At 32.1% G+C, this 27,966-nt stretch overlaps 1 protein-coding gene across 1 annotated transcript; it reads left to right on the forward strand.

Annotated features, from left to right (window-relative positions):
• Positions 1 to 1,326: 1,326 nt before the first annotated feature.
• On the forward strand, positions 1,327 to 10,722 carry LOC110107519 (putative dual specificity protein phosphatase DSP8). The gene is made up of 6 exons (XM_020837794.2): positions 1,327 to 1,783; positions 3,685 to 3,807; positions 4,534 to 4,627; positions 7,274 to 7,356; positions 7,533 to 7,622; positions 10,044 to 10,722. The coding sequence occupies exons 1-6, from the start codon at positions 1,598 to 1,600 to the stop codon at positions 10,461 to 10,463; spliced, it is 996 nt and encodes a 331-aa protein (XP_020693453.1). The 5' UTR covers positions 1,327 to 1,597; the 3' UTR covers positions 10,464 to 10,722.
• Positions 10,723 to 27,966: the final 17,244 nt, after the last annotated feature.

Here is a 27,966-nt window from a genome sequence, read left to right on the forward strand (position 1 = left end):
TTCTTGTTCGGTCTCTGGATCTTTCCCGTCGGGAATGAAAGCATGGAATGGGTTATTGACTACTTGTCAATCTACACCCAAACCTTTTTTCTATTTCTTTTATTCCTTCTACTGATAATCTTGCATCTTTTTCTGGAGGTGTGTCTAGGTTGCTTCTGAAAAATGGGGTTTAACCTTGGTTGGATATTCTTTAGGTAAGAGACCTTACTTTAAAGCTTTAAATAATATCATGCTTAAGGTCTGGAATCTTAAAAGTAGCTTTGCGCTTCTTGCTTTGAATGAGGGTTTCTTCTTAATGAAGTTTTATTGTCTGAAAGATTTTGATCTTGTCTGGTCCGACGTTCCTTGATTTTTCTTTGGTAAGCCATTTATTAAATTTATGAGCATAAGTTTTTTAATTATAAAATTTATATATTATATTGTTATTCTTTTTAAAATTTATATTTATATTTATATCTTTATATATATATTTCATTTCAAGACCAATTTATTATACATATGAGTTATATATATATATATTTCATTTCAAGACCAATGAGGGTTTCTTTATATATATATTTCATTTCAAGACCAATTTATATTCAAATTAATAGTCAATTGAGTTTTTTAATAACCTTTATACTGAGATCTTCTTTATGAATTTTAATCTTTATTAAAATTTTAATTATTTTATAATTTATATTAAATTTAAATAATTTTAACCTTTATTAATTTAATCTTCTTTGAATTATTGAATTGGGAATCAGTCATCCTTCTGATTTAATAATCTGATTTGATTTTCTTGTAAAAAATCTCATAATTCTTTTTTATATTTCATTTCGTCAAATTGATCGCATCTAATTTTAATTGTTTTTTTCCTCGTGAATTAAGGAAGAGGACACCCACGTGACATCTATCGGGGCCCACTGAGGTCGCTCTTTGGCGTCCACGTTGCTGATGAATTTATCGGGACTGGCATTATGGGCCCACCAGATAAAAGTCGTCAGTCATGACCTAATATTTATTTTATTTATTTTTTAATGAAACCTAACACAATCGTCCGCGGCGGTTTTTCCTTCACATTGTTTCCAAAATTGATGGTGCCCCGTATCGGTATCGGAAACGACACCGTATCAATATTTTAAACGAACGGCAGCGATCAGTTCTACTTCAAGAACTTCCTTATTCTGTCCTCACCAGTGGTTCCGTTATCGTGCACCTCTTGGATTTACGGAAAAGTGCCTCTAGGCAATGAAGAAATTTGATTGGTCTAAAGGATAACTGTCACTCTCTTATGCTGTCCCGCTAGACTATCGAGAAATTATACGGTAAATGGCGGTCCGATGGCTTTTTATTCGAAAATCAGACCTGGATGTGGAAGCAGTTCCTTTCTTTTTGCGTTAGCACGGATGCGACGTACTGGCATTCAGCTCAATCTCTGTAGTTTTCTTGTTTGTTGGCGTGAATTTAGTTTCTGAGACTGAAACTTCGTGCTAGGGATTTTGTGAGGTTGTCCCTTGCGGATCCATTTTGACATCTTTCCACGGTTTTGCTATAAAAGCAATTTGTGGGATGTGCTTAGGGTTTCTGCTAATATTTTAGATTGGGTTGATTTATCATGAGAATTACGGAATTGGAGGAGGGGCGGTCGGGGAGCTGTTTTAGAGATGAGATTGGGACAACGAGGGCTAAGAGGGTGTTAGTTGGTTTGGGAGCGAGGACTCTGTTCTACCCAACGCTTTTCTACAATGTCCTCCGCAATCAGATCCAGTCGGAGTTTCGATGGTGGGATGAAGTAGATCAGGTGATTTCTCTAACATTTTTTATAATAAAATTTCTAATTTCTGCGATCAGGTATGATTTTTATGCTGACGACGCATAGTTTTCAGCATTTTCTTTCTGTAATGCTGCTTCTTTTTGAAATATATGGCACTAGAACTGTCATGCTTGTAGTTTGGTAATGATATTTCTAACCAGTAACATAGTATTGTAAAGCATTAATAATATTAGAGATTTGCTTATGCGACCAATCGCTAAATTTGGGTCCGATTGAGCTTACGTTAACATTCTTTTGATTAGGTTTCGAAGGTAAAGACTACTTGTTTACTATATCTAAAATATTGTTGGATTCTTGGTGGAATCCCACACCTTGATACTAGGGCGCAATTTAGAGAGATGAAACCGGAGGAGAAGGCATTGAATCAAGCTAAAATATATTCTAAATAGATTTGAGAGAGGCTTAATAGAGACCCTTCATGAAAAGCAGTAGCTTAAACAAGACAACAAAGACAGTGAATGAAGAGAGGGGGGGTAGAGAGAGAGAGAGAGAGAGAGTTTTGACATCAAGAATTGTCATTGAAGTGACAAAATCCCTCACCTTAGTACCATGTGAAAATTGCGATGTGATGCATTGTTTGTCTGTCCTAGCAATTAACCCTTTATTTATAAGCGATAATCAAGATCAACATTATATTATGAATAATAGAAGAGAAAATAGAATACATTGGTTTTTAGTGCCTCTCTAAGCTTGATATATAACAAATTTGAGGTTGACTCTTATGTTGCAGAGATTTGGCGAGTTCTACTTAGAGGTTGATGAACTTCCTTAAGAGGTTGGAAAGTTACATTTTAGTCGATCCAGCTCATTTAGTAGGATCAACTTAGAGTTCTCAAAAAAATTCATATGCTAAGATCTATTACTCGATGCGTTGCAGATCTTTAGACAATTTGTAGTTTAGCTAGCTCTAGATGACTTTTAGGTTAAGTGATGTCTGGGTGTTTAGAGTTTTATTAGACAAGAGCTAGTTCAAGGTTCACTTGTTTCTAGGCCTCAGTCTAGGTTGATGTAATGACTTGATTTGTTAGATTAGATGTATACTATTATACATATATATAGTTGGGTCGAACCATGCAAACCATGCAATTTTTGTGTTTAAAAAACTTGACTTGCTCATATCATTCGGTGGGGTAGGGTTATATTAGGTATGATTAGGGGGGCAAAGCTATCTATTGAACTTGACTTATTTTAGTTTCAATTGGTTTTATTGCTCCATAAGTTAATGCCCTTGTCTAATAAAAGGAAACTAAGATAACTTCATGGAACTTATAGACAAAAAAGAACACAAAGAAAATAAGATTTGAACTTGACTTATTTAATTTTTAATTTGTTTGATTGCTCCACAAGTTAATGCCCTTGCCTAATAAAAGGAAACTAAGATAACTTCGTGGAACTTATAGAAAAGAAAGAGCACAAAGAACAAACGATGGAGTCAAAGGCACAAACATCTGAAATCATTTCTAGATATGAAATTGAAGGGTCCATTTGCTATCTTAATCTTATCTTTATATAAAGTAAGAGATTTGGATGTGAAAGTGTCTGTTTGCTTAAAGGCTTTGGGGTCAATATTCTATGGCTAGAGGGCTCATAATTAGAAGGATGAATTACAAAAGCCGCATCCACGTCTGTGCAAAGTGTGAGTAAGAGTATGTTCTGGAAGCAAGGAGAGAGCATTAGAATTGGAGCATTAATTATCTTAATGCTTGAATTTCCTTGGATCAAGGTTGCCTTTTAAGAGCTATCATTTTATATGCAATAAATTTCATTTCTTGTTTTGGTTATACATTATTTTAGATTGAAACCTCTTTATACCCTTAATCTATAGCCTAACATTCCACCATGTTGTTTGATTCATTTATATGTTTCAGTATCTTTTGCTTGGAGCTGTTCCTTTTCAGAAAGATGTTCTTCACTTACAAAAGCTCGGAGTTAAGGGTGTTGTCACTCTAAATGAACCATATGAGACTTTGGTTCCGTCATCTTTGTTTAAAGTGAGCTTCACTTTTTCATATTTATTTAACTTCATTTTTGTGATAAATTTATTTGCCTCATTGAGAAGCGTGAATATGTGAAATTAATTTTTGATAATTTTGGTAACTTTTTGTTTGTTTTACAAGAAATATAATAATAAATTTCTTGAGTTTTTTAATCTCTACAGCAGGCATTTGCAAGCTTTTTTCCTTCAACTTATATTGGTAACTTGTTTTCCAACAGTCTGGTGGGTGGCAGCTCATAACACAAGCAGTTTATTTAGAATTTTTCCAAATTGGATGAATTTTAATTACATTAAAAATGAAATAGATAGTGAATTGCAAATATATTAAAAATTTATTTATATTTGATTTACTTCAAACCAAACATTGAAAGTTTTAGAAGTCTTGAGTCTGACTTTTAACCAAACAATTCGTTAGCAAATAGAGTTCATGTTTATGCCAACTTTTAACAATGGTTTTTGAAAAGAACCAATGATATAGTGCATGGAAAATTGTTGGATTTCTTTTCTTTCCATAAAAATAATTAAATAGAAGTTTGTGGCCTCATTATGGGAACTTTGTTCAATGGGAAAACAATTTTCCCTTTCTCTTAGCTACTATACCTCTTTCGAGTGGAGTGTTTCCTTAAATAAGTAGGTGATAGAAATGCTATTAGCAATTTTATCCTTCAATGTAACTAGATAATAATGAATGACCTCCCTATCTTCTATGTATTTCTTTCAGGTGCATGGAATTGATAATCTCGTGATTCCGACCAGAGATTACTTTTTTGCTCCTTCACTTGTTGATATATTCAGAGCCGTGGATTTCATACGTAGTAAGTTTTGTTCGCCAATATTCTATTGAGTTGAACTTTTATGGCGCGTGATGTGTTTCCATTTATGGATGTCTTTGTTTATTTCTTGATGTTTTATCTATCTTGATATGCAAAATGGAGGTTACTTGGTCAATATTGTGGTAATATTTTGATGTTTTAATGTCGTGCATTGAGATCACTTGATTAACAGGTTTATTGACGTGTAATATATCAAGGTTTGGCATGTACGTAAATCTTCCAACTTGGAAAGTTTCACACTTCTGAAGCTGGCACAAGTCAGTGGCATGTGTATTATTTTTTAATTGTGTTTTCCTAAAAATATTTAAATTACACCTAAAAGGGTTGCATCGTTAATTTCATTTAGAATAATACAATACTAAGTTAACTTTCTCCTAAAAAATTTTCTTGGTTGAGCTTTGTTTCAATCCCTCTTGAATTGTTTGTTTCTTGGTATTCTAACCACAAATTATTGTACTACTTGATTAGTTTTTATTTTATTATGGAAAACATTCTTGTTAGTTATAACATTTATCTTGATAAGTTTTATTTCTTATTTTCCTCTTTGTACGTGCTCCTCAATTGGGGAGCTACATATGTGTTGACCTCCATATAAAATCTACAAGTTGATGGGGTCGAGTAGGTCATCATCAAAAGATGGATGCATTACATGAAAAATCTACTAAAAATTTTCTGAATGCATTGTCCATTTTGCCAAATTGACCATCTCAATGAATCCAAAATGCTGAAAAGGTTTGGGAAGGTCTTTGTATATTTCTTGAGCTGCGACAAGAGAAAACTTATTTCACTTTTCCTCTCAAATCTCTCTTTAGTTCTTTGTGAACATGTTGTCTGCATCACCCATGGTATATAGAGTAATTTTGCCATCTTAAATAATCCCTTTACAAGTCTTTCTTAATTTGGTAGTGAGTTTACTTTGGTTTAATTTTTTTTTTCTTTGCAAGGAACTCCCCAAAATGTCTAAATATATATATTTTTTATATATTGGATATGAAGATTACTCGCCCATGTGCCCCCTAATCCAATCAAGAAAAAGAAATCGATCTTAAAAAAAAAAACATTCGTACTCGATTCGGATTTTGTTTTGAATCATTCCCGATCAAAGACAAATTGTCTTTTTTCTTACCGTCGTCAATACATGAATAGATTTCTTCTATTTGGAAGTCTATCTCTATGAATAAGAGAATTTTACAATAACACTTCGCGCCTTTTCTTATTGAAGAAGAAAACTCGTTCACCACCCACACACATTTTTCTTGATGAGGAGAATTTGACTTTGGTGCTATTGTCTTGTATATTAACATGCACATATTTTTTGACATGGTAGGACGGCTTGACATATACTTTTCAATACCCTTTGTTGTGGGTGACATAGAGCATTGAGGTTATTTAGTTAAAATAAAATAATTTCAAAGTTTTGCACATAAAATTTTTGAAAAATTCGACTCAAATTATATTGCTCCAAAAGTGTGTAGACACATTAAAATGGAGCAAAACTTTTCCTTGCTTCAAATATTTCAATGGCATTGTTCGCACACATTCTCGATTCAGTCATGATGATGAGAAATACTCTTGATATTTTATATTGTTTTCGAAAAAAAAAAAGAGCAACAGAGAAAAAGATTAAAAAAAAAATTCATGCCCCCAAAAAGTATTAGAGAGATTTAGAAAAATCCTAAAAGATATTTTGGCCATTCTTGAATCATCTTAGACTCATTTTGAGGTGCACGACTGCTCTGAGTTTTTTTTTTGTTGGAATAAATATAAATAATTCATTAAAGATTCTTGAAAATGATGGAAGAAGGAATACAAATGTTGAAAATTTTGGTGTTTTTTTCTGTTTGATTCTCTATGTGCTAGAAGTAGAGTTGGTTAACTTTTATTTTGAATTCAAGTTAGATGGTTGAAGTGGAGGAATGCATCGGGCTTGTTGTGTGATAGAAAAGTCCCCCTTAAACTTAAGAGAAAATTCTATAAGATGCTGGTGAGACCCGTAATGATTTATGATGCAGAATGTTGGCCATTTAAAGAGAGGCATAATACTAAGTTAAGTGTTGCAGAGATGAAGATGCTCAGGTGGATGAGTGGCTTTACCCTTAGAGACATGATACAAAATGAGCATATATGTGAAATGGTTGGAGTAGCTCCAGTGGAAGATAAGATTAGAGAGAGTCACCTTAGATGGTTGTTCACATAAAATGATGGCCCTCTGATGACCCAATTAGGAAAGTAGAGGTATTAGATTTGAATTATATTAAGATAAGTAGAGGTAGACCTAAAAAGACTTTGTTAGAAAATATTAGAAATGATATTTCTTTATTAGATTTAAATGAGAATTTGACTTTTAATAAGACACAATGGAGAAAAAAGATTTATGTAGCTGACCCCACGTAGTGGGACAAAGGCTTGATGATGTTGTTGTTGTTGTTGTAATGTTGAACTAACTGAAAATAATTTTTGTTGATTCATCTTCATTCTAGCCATGGTTCAATGCAATATCTTGTTAGCTTTCTTTATTTTAAAATTAACAAGAATCTTGCACCATCTTTGTTTTAGTGTGCTTATTCTCCATTCTAATGTCACATTATCATCAACTTTGTTTAACTGATTGATTCTCTCTCATTCCAGGAAATGCATCCTGTGGGAGTACTACCTATGTTCACTGTAAAGCTGGAAGGGGACGTAGTACCACCATTGTTTTATGCTATTTGGTAATCTTTTATGTTTTCACAAGAACTTGTCTAATTTTATAAACTTCATTTATGTTTTAAGCGTCCATTTTGCTAATGCTGATGCTATATAGCCTTCTCTTCTTAGGAGGTTATGATATCATATTGTATCCTTGCTTGAAGGATCATGAGACACCTAGACATTTTTACTTTTACAGATAGAATACAAGAATATGACACCTGCTGATGCTTTGGAATATGTTCGTTTAAGAAGGCCTCGGGTGCTGTTGGCTCCATCACAGTGGCAGGTGTGAAGTCTTCTCCTCTGTGGACATCTATTTTTCGATCTCTTCATTAATATTGATCAATTCACAAAGGAAAACATTATGATAGTCTCTTTAAAGCATTTACCTTTTCTTTTCATATTGTTGCCAATGCATGCTTAATGATTACTGCAAGTGAGAATGCTTGCCACAAACAGCTCGTTTGCATACACAGACTCGTTCTTAACGAACACCCACTTCACCCCACGCCTCGTCCACCATAGATAGAAAATATCTATGGTTTGCAGACTTCCATGCATAAAACCTTAAGAAAAAGTGTAAGGCTGATGATCTCCATCATTTACATTGTTATTTCCGTATTTGAATGATTTTTAATAAGTTATTTTTATCTTCTTTTTTTTAGCCGGTACTCTTAAATATTTGAAGTGTTAAAGTATTGTGTGAATCAAGGTAACATGCCTAAGCTGTTTCTTGAAAGGATAAAACGACATTCAGTTGTAGACAATAGAACATTCCACACATTTCAATAAAATTTACTTAACATTGCATGCATGTTGCAAATTAACATACCGTGTTGAAAAACCACGTCTTTGTCTTCCTGGAGAGGTCACAAAATTTAAGTTACTTTGCGTTACCAGTTATGGTAGTTGTTTTTTTTAGGAGGAATGATTTTTTTTTCTTTCGTTTAATATTTTACGTTTTGGTGAGTATCAATAGTTGTATGGGTTTATGTCTACATGCTTATTAGGTGGATGCAACACATGCTGCTACATTGAACTATAACCAGTTGAATGTTCATAAATAGGTCCAATATAAGTTATGTTGGAATTTCACAATTATCAGTTAAATGTTTATTAGGTCCAACATAAGTTAATGTCGGAATTTCACATATTATCAGTTAAATGTTTTTATAAGTTTGTGAATGCTATTAACTTTGGTGTGCAACGGTTGTTCTCTTTTATCTTTTATTTCTTGATGGTATAATTCTTAAAACAAATAAAAATTTTCTTGGCTCATGAATGTGAAGTCATGGATTCGCAAGTGTGAAGTGTGAAGTGTGAAGGTAAGCAATTGGAATTGTGCTGCACCTTTTCGATTCTTCCTGTTTTCTTTATTTATCCACCGTTTCAATTTCTCTATCTTCTTTATACTTAATATAATCCTATTGATTTGTTTTTAGTTTAGTGGTGTGATTGGTTGTTGTCAATCAAGCGTAATGGGAGATCTAGATTAGGGCATCAACTTCAGATGCAGCAAGGAATAGACTGCGTAGCTCTGTTTAAAATTGCGCAATTAGAGGCGCGCCTCTGCACAATTTCCTGCTAAAACCCTTAATTTTTTATTTACGCAATTCTGTGTCCGTGAGTCTTACGCCTCAGACCGCCTCGAGGCTTACGCCTCGCCTCACGGACGAAAACCGCCTCGAGGCTTAATTACGCAATTTTAAACCTTGCTGCGTAGTTTCATTTGGTTTCTGCATTTCTAATTTCTTTTACTAGTTCTGAGATATTTCTTCTGAAGTTGTCCTTTGTAATATTTACTTCCTGTAGTGGCATATTTTATTTACAATATGAAGAAATTATATATATAAAAACAAAAATTTAATAGATATTTAAATATTTTCTATAAAATCCATTATAAAATTGGCACATGAACTGAGGTTTCATTCATGGCCACTTGACATTGAATCCAATATTAAAATGATGGTACGGGGAAAATCACTATGGATATCCTTACTACCAATAAGCAAGGTGCTTGGTTTTCACACAAATAAATGCAAGGGCGGTGGAACAATGATTGTAAGCATGCCAAATATGAATGGGCCAAGAATTTATTCAACTTGGTTGAATAATTATTTTGCCAATATGAATGAACTCATGTTTGTTAACAAGCTAGAATATCTTGTTCTTATTTGGCTCATTTATTAATAATTGACCATGAAAAATAAGCTCAATCGATGACCATCAAATACATAGAAGAATAGTTTAATTGATGCCTCCAATTGCATAAAACAGTTTATGACTTTGATAGTCAAGGTTCCTTAATACTTAAAGGAGTAAAAAATATATACTTTCCATGATTTCTAATGTCCATTTTCTGTTTTAAATAACAAAATGCATGATTAAAATGAACTCTATATGTATATATCTTCATATATACATTTACATATTTACTATTTAATATTTGTATTGAGCACTTTTTTGAGTCGAACATAATTTAATTGGATCTTATTTGTGTTTGGCACGTTTATTAAACGAGCTAAAAAATCTTATTCAAGCTTGGCTTGCATTGAGTTAAAGGTGAAACGGACAAGTAGTTTTGTTCATTGTTTTGTGGGCAACTTTTTTGACTGCACCGTTACGATCACATGTAATTTTGTTCTTGCTCTAATACATGCCTGCCTACCTATCTTCTGGGCCTTTTAACTGAGGATGACTTACGCAGGCTGTTCAAGAATATTATAGCAAGCGCAGATCAGAATTCCCAGCCAAGCAGAGCTGTTCACAGAAAAGTTGGCCTGCAGGTGACACCGTCCTGATAACTGAAGCTGATCTTGAAGGGTATGCAACTAGTGAGGATTACTATCAAGATCAGATAATTTTACTAAACTCAGAGAAAGTGGTACTGGCCGAGGCTTCCCCAACTGTTTCTGTACTAGAAGATGAGGTGCTGATCACTGAAAAAGATCTGGAAGGGTATGAAAGCAGCCGTGACAAGGTTTCTGATGATCAGAGATTCTCTTTATTTGGCCTTACCAGATCAAGGCCCATGGTCTCAAAGCTAACTTGCCTCTTTTCATCCTTAAAATTTTCAAGCAGTAGCTCTCCTGCTACCAGCTTGGTTCATGAAGTCCCAGCTTGCTAAATTTATCCTTAGCTTGTAGGTCAGGAAGAAGTGAGGAGTAAATATTAGCGGTAATTGTTTGTGTGTATCATTAACGGTAGTAGGGCCGAATATTATCAATCCCGATCCCGAGGAAATTTGAAACAATAGTCTCCATTACTTTTTGTTTGATTCACCCCACCATTTTTAATCTCTTTGGGCTTGTAAATGCTGTCATCATATCCGTGTTGCATAGTTTCCCTTTTATTTTTTTTGGTTTGTAGTTCTCTGTTGACGTTTAGTCGTTCGTCTCTTTTATGGTTTATGAAGCTTTTCCTCCTCCGGTATCTATCCTTAGCATATCTGAATTTTAAAGGTGATGATGAAGCTAATGCTGTAATTGTTGTTCCTAGACCCTAGTAATTATATTTGTAACCGCCTAGATATTATATTATATTTTTTAAGGGATTTGAACTCTTAATGATTAAGGATATTACCAGATTATTAATTACTCTTTGGCAAAGTGTTATAATTTAGCAAACATTTTGCGCATCAGCTGATAGCCCGCCCATGCATCATTCTTCTCTCTCTCTCTATCTCTTTAAAGGTTTTAGAGAGCATTTTATAACATGAATAAAGAAACTATTATAATGATAACAATTAAAAAAAGTAAATCTTGATACTAATCTTCTCTTTACAAAAGAAAAGACAGAATCCACTAAAGAAAAGGAAATTGCAAACACGATTAAGAGGGGCGCAAACAAAGTAAAAAAGACCATTATCTCCTTTCAATACTTATTTTTTTTGCCAACAATGTTCAATTCTCATAATGAGGTGATGCAGAGCATTTTGTAGCGCGCCGAAATGCAGAGAGCATCATGCTTCTCTTGGAGTAAGAAGTCCACCCTCTACTCCACCATGCTCTGTGCCATCAACCAAATTACTTCCATTAAATTAATTTTATTTTAATTAATTAGCATAATAATTATTTATTAATGATTAATTACTAATATATGTTTATTATAATTAAGATTGATGCAGGTAATGTTAATATAATAAATATCATAAAAATATAACTCCCTAAATCTTGAAATAAGTAGTCAAAGAGCTTTCAATAGTTAACTCTTATGGGACTTATTATATTTGAATTTACAGGATCCGTCTGAGTTAACTCCTACTTGCAGCCAACATGCCCAGAATTTGGAAAGCTTTCATTAAAATGGAGAAGATTTGATTCTGATATAAATGAATTAGTCTAGTTATACATCACACAAATTAATTCGTCATAAAGTTTTAGCCAACAGAGGAAAAAAGTTGCTGAACTTATTAATTTAGGCTTGATTTGGGACGACTTTCTTACTATTTCTTGAAGCAGTTTTTCAATATAAAAATTAAATTTTTGTACTAAAAAATTATTTTAAGAAGCAATAAGAAAGTCGTCTCAAACGAAGTCATAGAATCATTGACGATGCTTACCCAAACAGAGTGATCTAATCTATAGTAAAGAGGTATTCGATGGATCATAGAGACTTGTGAAGGAATCAATCAAGTTCATTTTACCCTAATTTTGATTCAAGTTGTGCACAACTTTGATTGACCTTAGTATAAGTGTTTAGCTAAGTTTGGCCAAATATTAGGCAAGTATCTAATAATGTCTATCAAGACTTAGTTCACAATTCTAAGCTGACCTTAAATAAGCTTGACCAAATCTTCTTGAGTCAAATTAATCAACATACTTATTAAACCCTATGAGCCTTATAGTTAATTTGAGATTTTGATTATCATTAACATTATTAGTTGTATTGATTTTTTACTAATATTTAGGCTTTCTAGTTATAATAATATTTACAGATATGTATTAATATAATGCCAACTGAAGACTGGACAAATAATTACGATAGAAATTACATGCTGAAGAAGATGCACTCACCCTAAGCTTAACTAGAATACTTATATTTAGACTCTAAAGCCACCAAGATAAAAAAGAATGTCAAAGAATTTATTATTTACCATTTTATTTTTTATTTGTCTGTTTGTATGTTCTAGATATTTGATTTATAAGAAAAATTAAAGTACACATGCAAACGAGAGAAAAAATAGAATAAAATATTCTAAAACTATTTTATAATAGTTAACCAATATACCTTTGATCTTCGACAAATTATACTGTATAATGAAGTATCATCCTATGATGTGCAAGATATTTTTTAAAATTCTGAAAGATTAAAGCTTCGTTTGGGAAGGCTTTGTTATTGCTTCTTAAAACAACTTCCTAGTATAAAAATTTTAATTTTTGAACTAGGAAGCTGCTTTAGAAAGCAGAAAAAGAGCCGTTCCAAACGAAGCCTAAGTTGTATTTATCAACATTGTTTTAAAATTGAACTGGACTAACTAGTTCAATCATCAGTTAGTTATATGGCAGGTCCGATCCATCATAAAATTGTCTCTACATCGAATTGGAATGAGATAGTTGTCCCAATTCTTTTAACTTGGCAAGTTTAATTATTGAATTATTTGAATAATTAATTATTTTAATTTAATGTATTTTAGATAAAATATTAAATAAAACATTAAATTTGATAAATTAATTTAAATTTAATATATTTAAATTTTTAATAAGCATTAATTTTTATAATAATTATTTGTCAAAGAAATAAGAATTAAGTTTTTTCATATGACCCCATCATCCCATGTGAGTTCCTAATTCATACTAACCCAAAAGGTTATATAAATAATACTAATAGAAAGTTTCCAAGTAATTTGAGCTTTAAATATATAGTTGAAGTTCTCAAGTTAACAACACATATTTATTTTTTATTTAATAATATTTAATTAATTTCTTTATTTAATTATACACTTAAATATATTTTTTCTAATTATTAATGACAAATGATCTAATATGAATGATCTTTAGATGCAAATTTATGATGTTAATTTGGTATATAATTTATGGATGTAAATTATTTTTAAATATATAAAATAAATTAGTAATAATTTATATTTAATTTATAAGTTTATATGTGAATAAATTTATATTAAATGCAAATCAAATTTAGAGATTGAAGCTGTTTAAACTTAAAGTTATATAATATTATGATTTTTTTTAATTTTAGTCATTAATTTATATTATTATATAATTATTATATTATTATATGTTGCAGTCCATGACCCATAGCCTAAGATTTTATTAATGACAAATAATGTCGATTTGAATTACTTCATTATTCATTGAATATTTTAAATTTTGCTCTTGTCTGTGAGTGCTAACATTTCAGGGAGATCGCATATTACTCAAGACAACAAGAAGACTCAAGATTGGTAGAGTAGGACGTGAAGCTTGTAACGTTCTAATTTCGTTTATTTATTTTTTGTTTTTATTTTTCTTGTGTCTGAATACAAAGTGTATGCAAACTAAGCAACCATGCACTCACACAGGGGGAGAGCTTTCTTTTAAGTGAAATTTTTTTAACTCTCTGTAGATTGTACTGTATGAGTTTCCATCATACTTTACGAACTACTGTGGCTCAATGACTACCTGTAAACTAATCGTACTATACGATCCTGATCATACTGTATGATGTATTTCTAATTCAAAACCCTAGCCGCCAGATTAATTTAAAATTTTAAATCCTGAATTTTGAACTGATCATACTGTACGATCAGTTCGTACATTACAAATATTTAAATACTTACTTAAATTAACTCCCATGATTAGTCAATTAAATCAATGATTAATTACTGATTGGTGATCATACTATGGATTAACTTAGGCTATTTTTGATCGTCCCAAACATCGTACCAAATGATCCCTTAATTATTGAACTAATCGTACTAGATGATGTGAACATCGTACCGGACCACCTGAAGCTTTTAATACATCATACTATATGATCGTACCAGACGATGAATAGAGACAAGTTTTGGTTGTCCCAGTATCTGTCTTGTACAAATAGAAGGAAAATAATATATCATACTGGACGATGGTGTATCGTACTATATGATTTTGTTCAGAAAAATTGCTTGTTCGTACTCCTTCATACTAAGACGAAGGCTATTTTATGTTGCAAATATGATTTCATGGATTAGAATTTTAATGATAGCAAACATTCATGATTTTCTATAACTGCCTTTCCTACTAACTTTTCAGATCCACAAGATTGAGTGCAACTCAAGCCAGCTCAAGTTGGATAGATTAGGTTTGAGTCAGCTTGTAATATTTCATTTCTTAAGTCTATTTTAAATGGAGTGGTTCCTGATGCTAAGTAACCTTGCACACACACACACACATGGGGGAAAATTTCCATCTGTTGATTAGAGTTCTCTATTTTGATCACATCATTTGGGACGATCCTAATATCGTCTTGGACGATTAGCTAAAAATAGAAAACCTAATTAGGGTATCATGGTTAAGAAAACTGTCATTAAGCACATTATCCTGGACGATATTTGTATAAGCCTAGATAATAGGCTCAAATCATAAAGAATCAGCTGCCATATCTGTTTAGGTATTCTTTATTTTTGAACATCATCCAAGACATTGTCCTATATGATGTAGCTCAATTATGACTAAATTAATCTGGTAATTAAGGAAAAAAATTAAGGTATGATTGCTCGATCACATCGTTCGAGACGATCGCAGGATCATCCAGGATGATCTCGTGGATAATTGACATCGACCAGCTTCTATTCAAGGTGGTGTTTAAGACAATTTTACTCGAATTTGTACTAATCGTCTAATATGATATTATATCAGCCTGGTTGATATGACTAAAAATCTTCTGATCGTCCCAAACCGACGGGGCTGATTGAGCAAAATTTACGTTGATCGACAAGGACGATATCCACATCATCCTGGATAATAATGTCAATTTATATAAAATAAGAGCTATTCTGATGTTCTTCTATTTAAGAACTCTTGTTCTACCCTTTAGCTCATCTTTTGCTGCTGCTTTGACTCGAGAGAGCCAAGAGGAGAGGGAGAGCTAGGGAGAGAGAGTGGATCTTGTGAGGGGGTTCATAAAGGTTGCTCCAAGCAAGGATTCATTATCGTCTTCTCCAGCCGTCATCCTTAATTCCTTGGGGGTTCTAGAGAGGTAAACTTTAGCATCTGATCAAGGTTCTCTGCCTGCTTCAGGAGGAAGCAAAAGGAGTTGGGTTCTCTGCTCACCTGGGTTGGTGGAAAGGAGGTTTATATAAGCTTCTCCGCCTTGCTGTGAGGGCAAAAGGAGACACACCGAGTTTAGTGCAATAATCGGAGGGTGCCTCCGGGGAGTGGACGTAGGTCGTGTTGACCGAACCAATATAAATTTATGTGTTCTTTATTACTTCTTATGTATTTATTTTTCTCACTTTGATTTCTATGGTGAATCTTGATTTTTATTTTAAGTTCATGTTTTAATTGTGAAAGATTTTTTAAAATACCAATTCACCCCCCTCTTGGTTAGCCTTGGGACTAGTTCATAAGGGTTTAACATCCCTAACAAACTTTCTAGTGCCATTAGTGCACTTTCAAGTGGTATCAGAGCGAGATTCATAAAATTAAGTTTGAAAATTTTTGAATTTTGATTCATGGCTAACTTTGGTAACTGTAATACAATGGAAGGATATTCTATTACATGTCCACCTTTGTTTGATAATATTCTTTTTGATTTTTGGAAAACTCGCATGTCTATATTTTTACAATTACTTGATTATCGTATGTGGATGCTTGTTAAAGAAGGTTATACACCACATTCTTGTGAATTTAATAGCATTAAAACTGAAATTCCTTTTACTAAATGAACTTTTGATGAAAGAGATTTAGCACAACTTAATGCAAAATGCTTAAACTATTTTTTTTTTGTGCTTTGAAATTTAAAGATTATATACGTATTTCAACCTGTGCAACTGGTAAAGAAATTTGGGATAGATTGTGTGTGACATATGAAGGAACCTATGAAGTTAAACAATCTCGATTAAATATTCTATTGTATGGATACAAACTTTTTTGTATGAAACATTCTGAATCAATTTTTGAAATGTATATAAGGTTTACTCAAATTGTTATCTTATTACATGCTTTAGGAAGAGAGCTAACTAATTATGAAAGGGTCAATAAAATTTTGAGATGCTTTCCTTCTTGTTTTGATGCTAACATTGCTGTAATTACTGAATCTAAAGATTTGAATACTTATTCAATTGATAACTTACTTGAATCACTCATTATATATGAGCAAGGGGTGAATAAAAGAAATCTTGATGCAAGTGAGAAAAAGAAGGAGAAAACTATGGCATTGAAAGCTAAAAACCCTGACACTGATTCTTCTGGATCTGAAAATGATGATGTTGCCTTCATCACTAAGAAATTCAAAAGCTTTCTAAGAAAGAAGCATAAAGACCATCAGAAGTGGAAAAGAGATAAGGATAGCAAAAATAATAAAAGTTCTTTTGATATTGTTTGCTTTTAATGTAGGAAGCTTGGACATGTAAAAGTTGATTATCCTACACTTAAGAAGCACCTAAGCAAGAAGAAGGGTGAAGAGAAACCCAAATATAGAGAGGACAATAAGCAATTCCAAAAGGCATTCTAGGCGGATTCTACTTCTAACTCCTCTGAGATTGAAGCAGAGGAGAAAACCACAAACTTATGTTTAATGGCCGATAATCAACTTGAATAATCTGATTGAGAAGAGGTTTGTGAACCAACCTATGATCAACTAATTGAAATTTGTGAGAAAATTCATGCATCATATAGATAACTTAAGAAAATGCATATTAGTTTAAAATTGGAGTTTTTGAATTTATAAAAAGAGAAGAAATTTTGATTAAAAATCATCTCCAAATTGATAGCAATCACATGTCTTTACTTGATGAGTTTGATGAAATGAATAAAAAGCACTCAAAGTTGGTTATTGAGCATGATTTATTGAAAGCATCCTACACCTCACTTGAATCTAATTTTAAGATATACATGGATAAATATGAGCATAGGGAGCACAATTTGAGAGTTGATAATACTGCTTTAGATAGTGCTAACTTGAGGTTTAAAGTTAAATTGAATACACTTGAGAGAAATTGGAATACATCAACACTTTATCTAAAGCCAAAACCTAGGAAGAGGCATTATAACCCAAACAGATTAGTAAATTCTTTTCCTGGAGTTAGATATTTTCCATGTGGCAAGCTAGGTCATATTACACACACTTACACCATTCACTATAGTACACATTGGGTATGAAGACCCAAATTGCATGATTCATAGCATAACACAAATACATTGTATTTTTCTTTTCATAAGAAGGGACTCAAACGTATTTGGGTTCCTAAATCTGACATTTGATTTTTGTAGGTATGCTCTCACCAAAGACCTCGTGAGAACATATGATACTTGAACAGCGGAGGCTCGTGGCTCATAATTTCTAAAACTTGCTGGTTAATAAATTCTAGATTGCTTGTTTACTACTCTGTTAATTATTGTCGTTTTCTTTTTGTTGATTTTTTTATTTCATCTCTAATGTTTTTTTTTTCCTTTAAAATGATATTTTTTCTTGGTTTTTTGTTTTTGGATTTTTATAGTCAATGTCTAAATATTCCTAAATCAATTAAAGGGAGAAACACCGTTGATTGTTTCCCTCCCTCTAACCTCTTTTTGTGGTGTAATTCTCTTTTTTAAACAGAAGTCTATCTCAAATTAACAACTGAACTTTGCAATTAAGATCTTTTCTATCTTGTTACAGTAATCTATCTTATATATATAATGTTCAAAAGTCTTTATATTACTTTCAAGTTCTTTGAAATATTGTCGTTGTATTTATCATAAGAATTTGATTCTATTTTGTGGTTTATTCTTTCCTTTATTAGAGAGTGAGATTTTCTTCTCTAATAACTAGAAGATATACTCACAAGTGAGAATTTTAAGAGTTTTGAAAAGAGATCTAGCTTAGAAAAATAATACAAAAAAGAAGTGGTCAATGATGTCAAAATAAAAGATACATAATAATTGCAAAAAATTCAAAAATACACAAAGTGTATCAAAATCAAAAGATGCGCAAAGTGCATCAATCAAATTGACAAGAGGCATAAAATGAGCCCCCAAAAAGAAAACTTTCCTCTTTTTCAAAACCTTTAAATCCTAGAAGAATTCATGTGTTGCTTAATATTTTCAAAGGCTTGATTTCAAATTTCATGATTGTGATAAATCACTTTGGTATATATTCTATAAGATATTTTTTCTGGAATCAAGTCTTGAACGAATATCTTTTTCTTATCCAATTGGTTTGTTCTGAGTTAGGTCTCTTATTTTCAAAAGCTAATTTTTCCCTAAGAGAAGTCCGAGTTAGGGTTAGCAGGTTCGGATATTCTACCATTTTTTTAATTTCATCGATGTTAACACATTGGTCTTACAAGTTCCTAAATTCAATCACTTGAAGATTTTATTATTTTCATACCTTATTTTTTTTTTAAAACCCTCTATTTTACTTTTGTTCCTTTTTGTTAGTTCGTTTCTATTTTTAGTCTCTGCCTTATTTCTGTTTTACTTCCCTCCTCCTTTTGTGATGTGAAAAGGGGGAGTAGTTTATGTACTATTTGTTCTGTAGTTTGATTCTATTATTGGATAATTAAAATTATGTTTTGTTTCTCACTATTTTTTTAAACTATTCTTGAACTGCTTAGATTATTTTTTGGTTTGCTATCATCAAAAAGGAGGAGATTGTTGTAAATTTGATTTCATGAATTAGAATTTTGATGATAACAAACATTCATGATTTTCTATGACTGCCATGCCTACTAACTTTTCAAGTCCACAAGAATGAGTGCAACTTAAGTCAGCTTAAGATTGGGTAGATTAGGTCTGAGTCAATTTATAATTTTTCCTTTCTTGAGTCTATTATAAACGGAGTGGTTCCTGATGCTAAGTAACATTGCACACACACACACATGGGGGAAATTTTCTATATATTGATTAGAGTTCTCTATTTTGATCACATTGTCCAGGACGATCCTAAAATCATCCTGGATGATTAGTTAAAAATAAAAACCATAATTAGGGTATCCTGGTTAAGGCAGTCATCATTAAGCACATCATTCTAGATGATATTTATATCGGTCGGTATGATAGGCTCAAATAAAAAAGAATCAGTCACTAGATCTATTTAGGTATTTTTTATTTTTAGACATCGTGCAGGACATCGTTCTGGACGATGCAGCTCTATTATACCTAAATTAATATGGTAATTAAGGAAAGTAATTAAGGTTTGATTTCTCGATCATATCATCCGGGACGATCACAGGATCGCGGGATGATCTCATGGACAATTGATATCGACTAGCTTCTATTAAGGCAATGTTCAAGATGATTTTCCTCAAATTTGTACTAATTGTCCAGGATGATATTATATCAGCCTGGATGATATGACTAAAAATCTTATGATCATCCCAAACCGATAGGGCTGATTGAGCTAAATTTATGCTGATCAGCAAGGATGATATCTATATCGTCCTGGACGATAATGTCGATTTATATAAAATAAGAGTTATTCCAAAGCTCTTTTATTTAAGAGCTCTTGTTCTACCCTTTGGCTCATCTTTTGCTGCTGCTTTGATTTGAGAGAGCCAAGAGGAGAGGGAGAGCAAGGGAGAGAGAGAGGATCTTATGAGGGGGAGTTTGTGAGGGGATTCACAAAGGTTTCTCCAAGTAAGGATCCATCATTATCTTCTCTAGTCATCATCCTTTGTTCCTTGGGGGTTCTAAAGAGGTAAACTTCAGCATCTGATCAAGGTTCTCTACATGCTTTAGGAGGAAGCAAAATGAGTTGGGTTCTCTGCCTGCTTCTAGAGGAAGCAAAAGGAGTTGGGTTCTCTGCCTCACCTGGGTTAGTGGAAAGGAGGTTTGTATAGGCTTCTCCGCCTTGCTATGGGAGTAAAAGGAGAGATATCTGTTGAGTCAAGTAAATAGGTTGTTAAACCTAAGTTAATGTCCCAAGGCTACCAAGAGGGAGGGGGGGGTTACAACACACTCTTTTCACCACTCCCCGGTGCGGCAGAGAACCGTCGTCCTTTTACACAATTCCCAGTGTTGGCAGAGAACCGTCTGTCCTTTCACACTCTCCTAGTGTGGGCAGAGAACCCTTCGGCTGTTCACACTCTCCAAGTGTAGGCAGCGAACCCTTCGTCCTTTCACACTCTCCTAGTGTGGGCAGAGAACCCTTCGGCTGTTCACACTCTCCAAGTGTAGGCAGCGAACCCTTCGGCTATTCACCCTCTCCAAGTGTAGGCAGCGAACCCTTCGGCTGTTCACACTCTCCTAGTGTTGGCAGCGAACTGGATCTCCTTGACAGATCTTCTCACAAGAATCTAGAAGGAAGAAAGAAAAGAGTGAAGTAATCCCAATTCACAAGTAGAGATTCTTACATTTAAACTCCAAGTGAAGCCTTCACGCTCCAGTGGTAGGAATCCTCCTTTGAATGCACTCTTACACTCTCTCCTTGGCTATTCTCTCAAAAGGCATGAAGATCAAATGACAAAAAGATTGGGTGGCAGTATAATTTGGACTATTTATAGAAAAGACAAGAAAAACCGCCCAAAAACTGCAAGTTTTCAATTCTGTACGCAGTGGATCGTCCCGTACGATCGTGGATCATCCTGGACGATTTTACTTACTCCTCAGCCTCCACATTCCCTTGAGCTTGTGTGCTCATTTGATATGCAAATATTCTCACTTGATTTCTGAATATAAATCCCCCACCACCTTCAAAGTTATTATTTTTTGTAGCATTTCCCAAATGACTTGAATAAATATATTTTTGAGCCCATACTTATTATCACAGTAGTTGGTATTTCTCAAGAATTTTAGCAATATCCAACTGTCTAAAAATCCTCATACAGTGAGAACAAAATAATCTCATTATATAATACTTCCTACAACTGGATTAAATGCTACCTTATGTTACATCAAAGTCAACCACCCAAGGATAATGTTGGTCCTTATTCTCTGTGTAGTTGACAAGAAATTTTGAAGAATCAGTTGAGATGAAGTCTATACTCGTTCCTCCCAAACCTTGTATAAATTCTTCCTAAAAAAAATGAATATAGTTTTCTTGAGTAAAACCAAGTAACTTGCTTTAATATTGACTTTGTCTTTATCATAGAAATAATTTCAAACTGACTATATTTGCACTTCTCATCTTGCTCATTTCGCCACCAATTCATTAGAACCTTTTCTAACCTAAGAAAACAATTAGTTAATAATGAACTTGTTGGCTTCAAAATACGATGACACATATTATTAGTATGCTCATTACACTGCATGGATAAAATACCCATGCTAAAACAATCCTTATTGAAAGTTGTTTGCCACTTTCTCTTTATCTTATAAAGATCCTCCAACCATTCATAATTATGAAGGTTCCCTTGATCATTTTAGCCCATGCCTCCTCAAAAACTTCCTTCGAATCACACTTGCTCAAACACTTATAGAATAGATCTCTAAATTTATTATTACTATTGAAGCTAGGTACTTTTGATGGAAACTTTTTAAAGATATGCCATTAACATAATCTATGATGAGTGTGAGGTAATACATCTTTTATGGTCCTAGCCACAGCCTGGTCCTGATAAATGAATATCATTGCTAGATGTTAATTATACATTATTTGTATAAATGTTTTTAATAATCATGTAAAACTTTCAATTGTCTTCTAAAAAAAATAAACTCTAACAAAATGTTCTGCCAATGATTGTTAACACCAAAAAATGGTACACATATAAAATTATACTTATTAAGCCTATAAATAGTATAAAAAATCAATAAATCCCCAAAATAATCTTAATCTATCCTACTTGTCCCATCAATCCAGAAAAAATTTAACAATTTATCATACTCATCAATTTGAATATCCCATGCTAATATGTTGTCCTCAATTTTTGTCATTCTTTAAATAATTAAATCAAAGAATTAGTGTCACCAAATTCAATATTTGCACTTTTCTCCTTTTGAATAAAATTATAGGCATCCCTCTTAAAGAATGAAACATTCTCATATCTTCTAACTTCCTCTGTAAGGTAGGTGTATGCATCAATGGTTCTAATCCCTATATCTGTCATTGATTTAAGCATGTAAGCTTTCTCCTCAACAACATTACTAAATGATCTCAGAAGGTGTCGGTCGGTTGGCCTAGCCAATTTATGGTTGAGGGATTCAATAAATCTTTTGATATGTCAGTAACCATCTTCATCAACTACAAACCTCACCATAGATGGGCAATTGGTTTTAACATCTGGTTTAGTAAACTTCTTTTTTGAATTTAGATAAATACTTTTCTTAAAACCAACTTTTGAATAGACAAAGTCATTTGATTTTATCTTCCTAGAATTTGGCCAGAAACTGTTATGATCCTTCCGGATGCTAAAGTCATTATCATGGGCATAAGTATAATAACATTCATATGCTTATCTCTCATCTTTATATACAACTTGAAATAAGAAGCAAATATTACTTCAAATAAGAAGCAAAGATTACAAATCACAACCAAAGTGCAACCAAAGTGCAATAGAAGCACAACAAAAGCACAACCAATGTACAATCAAAGCAAAACAAAAGCGCAACTAAATCCCATCATCTTTATCTTTACATACCCTAAAACATTAATGACCGTTGAAAAACTACCTCTAAGAACTTATTTACTTTTTTGCCTAAACCCTAAACACACTTTTAAGAGCCCAAGCCTTTAATGAGTTGGAACCTACTGAGCAATTGATGCCTTTTTTCTACACAACTTTATTTTATAACTTTCAAAAAGTATATTCTTTATACAACTTACGATGTGACTGAAACTTATCGATATTTTGGAACCTGTGAAAGTTCCAGCTAAGTTGACTTCCGATTCATGCATCCCTTCTGATTCATGCACCCCTTCCCTCTCTTTCTTCGGAGAGCATTCCATCTATTTTCTATAATTTTCTAGCTCATTTTTTCTTTAGTACGTATCAAAAGCAGTAAATATTTAGATCTTTGATGGGTTTCTGAAGATAGTGCTAACCCTACATTTAAAATGAAAAAAATAGTGAGCCAAGTTGGGTCGGATCGGGATGATATAAATTAAGTTAAAAGATTATATTAAAAACTTCCATGTTTATTCATCCACATGTCCAATTTTTATTGGTGTCCGAATGCAGAGCTACGTCCGATGGCCAGACCTAACAATTTTCCCTCTAAACAAGGATACCATGCGATCGAGATGTCTGACAATGACAGACTTCAACTATCAAGGTAAATCTAGATCATTGATTCAATTCCTTGATTTTGAGGAGTATTTGAATTTCTATAAAAGTTATACATAATATATTTGGAATTATTTAACTCAAATTGAATGGACTCGGATTCAATGCAGCTCGACTATATTAATTTATGAAATTAGACTCAAATAAACCTTGATTTTCCTCAAATTATGCTTGGCAAAAGTCGATCAAGTTGATAAAAAATGCTCAAGGACAAATTATGATAAAATCAAAGTCAACACCTGCAGGTGTCACACTATATGGCCATGTTAAAGGATAACCTAGTGAAATTCCATAGCTAAATTGGGGATGTTCTAGATGAAAGTGGATTATTAGAATTTTGTAGATTTGGCCAAAAGGGAATGAATAAATTAAAAGAGATATCCCATTAAAAGGGCATTATTAGATTAAGACAGCTTATTTGAAAGGGCATGATTGCACTAAGGATGAACCTAGCCAAAAGTGCATGGCTTATTTATAATGTTTCTTAATCAAAAGATGATAACTATGAAAGTAAATAGTGCAATCATAAGAAAATGAACATCCATGTTGTAGACTTAACCAAATGTGATATGGTGAGGTTAAGAAGATTCTTAAACAATAGTGTAATTGAGAGGAGTATGTATACTTAAAAGTGCTTGATCATATTGAGGATAAACTTAACCAAAATGATATAACTAAATTCAAGGAGTGCCTAGTTAAAAGGGTATAATTAATCTATTAAATCAAGTTAAATTAAATATCAATTAAGTTAATAAAAAGTTTGTTAATAATGCAAAATAAGATATTTTATAATGTTCTTTAAAAGAGGTTCAACATAATTAAAATGCCATGCAGATTTAGGAGCTATGATTAACTATACTAATGTTGGCAGTTATCCAAAAAGGTATAGTCATCTGTTAATTAGATTTTCAATAATATTAAGTTAATTAATGTGCTAAAAAATATGATAAATAGAGCTATTAGTAAGTGACGAGGCATACCAAGGAGGTGGGGTGAATTGATTTATTTAGAAAAAAAAAAAACATCTTTTCCAATAAGGTTGCAATGGAAATAAACTTATATGATTAACTTTAAAAAAAATCTTTAGTGTCAAAATTTAAATTTCAAACCACTTTTGAGAATAATAAAGATTAACAAGATAAATTTACAAAAAGAACCTAAAGTTTTCACAAAATATTTATTTTTTATTTTTATTTTTCTTTTTATTTGAAATAAAGAATGCTTGCTAAAAAGAGCAAGTCTTGGAAATATAATTAAAATATGCAAGTAAACTAAAGAAGTAAAAATAAATAGTATACAAATAGGATTTTATGGTTGTTCGGTCTTCACTCCTATGTACACTCCCAAAGTTACTCGGGAATTTCATAAGAAATAGCTCATTTTGCACTTAGCAGGGCAGAGAATTCCCTATTCTATCCTTGGAGGAGAATGAGCTTTATAAAATCTTTCTTTCCTTGAAAAAGCTTAGACTCCTTCCTTCTACTTCCCAACATGATGACTCAGCATGTCGGTGATGCCACCCTATTATACTTTCTGAATTGCAGCAGGCCTGCTTCCTTTGGTTCCTACATGACAATGATGCCTCCCTCTCCTCAACTGACTGGCTCTTTTAACAAATACTCACAAGAGCTCTAGACCCTGAGCTTCTCATACAAACATAACCTAGATGTGCAATGTATACAGTGGAGAAATAACCATGTAAAAATCCGCTCACACACTCCCTAAACACCCCCTAGAAGATTTCTCACAATCTCACCCTTTCCTCCCAAGCTCATAAAGAAAGAACCCCTTTCTTCCTCTCAAAGGACTCTTTGCCATCACTTATTGAAAATTCACTCTTTAATCATTCAAAACATAAGATTGGGTGTTTAAAGAAAACCCTAAATTTTAACTTTTATGATTGGATTGTACAATATGAACCAACCATCATATAATATGATTAGTTCATTCTAAAAAAATATTTAAACCAAATCCTTATTTGAAAAACCTATACGATCATGATATTATGGTATAATTAGCTCAACTAGTCCATAATTCACCCTATTTGAACATGAATTGAAAGAACTCAATTTCTATTTATTTGTATTATACGATATACGTCAGACCGCACGATTCCTTAAAGATTTTGAATTAATTTGATTCCTAGATTTTCTAACACAAAATAGGCATGATTTATAAATGTTCATACAATACGATATTAATCATATTGTACAAATAGTTCAACATTCAAATTTTTCCTATTTATGAAAATTAAGAAAAAAATAGTGGATTATTTGAAATAACCAACTGTCTAGTATGACGTTAGTCGTCTCATATGATTAATTATTTTAACTAACACCATTTTTTCTTTTTTAATATTTACACTATTTATTATTTGTGCATAAATAATTGAACAGCCCACATGAATCATACAATGTGATTTCTTAAGGAAATAAAGTAATTTAATTTTGAGTTTCTTGTATCCTAACTTTCCTTTGTGAATGTTTGCTTGGTTATTTTGACTATTTTGCACATATTACATTAAATGACTCAAAGAAAAGAAAAATATTAACATAAACACACTACAATTACCATTTACAATTTTTGAGCTTCACATTATCTATAATTGATTCTTTCATTATATTGTGTTTTCATCATGAATTTTTTCAAACTTGCTTGAAATGTCTTAAAATTGAACATAATTATTATTAAAAAAAGTGTCAAATAAATTATAAAAAATCCAAAAAATTCAAAAACTATTCAAGCATGCTTATCATGATGTTTGAATATGAGAATATACATTAGTTGTGCCAAAAATGCATGAAAATTTCTTTCCCCTTAATTAACACATTTTTTTAAATTAGAAAAGTAAGAATTTTTAAATTTAAATTGCAACTTTATGCTTAATAGTTTTTGAAGCTATGCTATTGAATTTAAAGAGATGAAATATCACATTTAAGTAATCCTATATTTTTCTACGTTTTTTAAGGTATTTTTCATAACAAAATTATTAAATTTCATATATTTTAATTATTAAAAATAGAAAAAGGTCTCAAATAAATTCTACTAAATTATTATTAGTTTGCAATAGTGAGATATAATTATGGGAGGCATGCCATGCAAATAGTCCCCCTAGTGGAAAAATGATAATTTGGAAAAATAATATATTTTAAATAAAAATACTAACATCTATGCATTTGGCATAATAATGTATTTTTAAATCATCAAACTTGCCCTTAGAAATTTAAGGATAGGCAAATTTATTTAGAAAACATCTCTAGATTTGTTTAAATGGGTTTAAAGTCTCAAAAAATTAGTAAAAGTCACTATTGTTTTATTAACCATACATATCAAATGATTTGTGGATATTCTAAAATAAAAAAAATGGAATAAACACCCCCTAATTTTCTAGAATTTTTTAATTTGAATTATAATTACTAACATTTTTTAGTTGCTATTTCAATGATTTGAAATTCATAAAATATATAGGATAATTCATCAAGTTATGCAAAATCTTATAGTGGCTGATTATGATCTAATTAAACTGCCAAATGATTTTGGAAAAAATTTAAATCCATTTGATGCCTAAAGTAATTAAAATGGAGGAAAGTTGAGTTTATAAAAATTTGAAAATAGAGATATTATTAAATTAATTTTTATTAAATTTCCTATGATATAATGCATTTATGGTTAATGTTTTATGTCATTTTGATTTAAGGTGAGGTCATGACAAATACCACAAGAAAATACCTTGAAAAAAATCCGTAATATGATATAAACTAGACCATTCATTTCAAAGCATAAAGCATATATTCATCATTCCCACAAAATCACATGCATTAAGGTGATCTATGTTCACTCAAAAGTAAAATGGCCACAAACCTATGGGCTTAATGTAGCTCACAATGGAACCAAACCCTTGGATGATTAATGAGTTTTAAAGCAATTTTAGTTAGGGAAATATGCATATATAGCTTATGTTGGCCAAAGTTATGGATCCCTCATCTTAAGAGGAGCTTAAGGAGGAAAAACTTGCCTAAATTTTGGTTTAGAGAACCAAGATTGATAAGTTTACCACCATCAATTTGCCATTGGGAGGAATTTCATCGTTAGAGTAACAAAAAAAACCTTAAATTGGTTGTATTGGGTCTAGTGAATTCTTTGGAACTCATTGAAGCTCCTAAGAGATGTTAAGACATTCTTTTTCCTAGCAAATCACTCATTTTTGATCATATATAAATAAGAAATCTTCACTATCATGCTTCTCTAGTAATGACATGTACTAATCAAGTTCATTGAATAGCTAATT

This window comes from Dendrobium catenatum, unplaced genomic scaffold (genome assembly GCF_001605985.2).
Source record: "Dendrobium catenatum unplaced genomic scaffold, ASM160598v2 fragScaff_scaffold_1410, whole genome shotgun sequence".
In the NCBI taxonomy this organism is placed as follows: Eukaryota; Viridiplantae; Streptophyta; class Magnoliopsida; order Asparagales; family Orchidaceae; genus Dendrobium; species Dendrobium catenatum.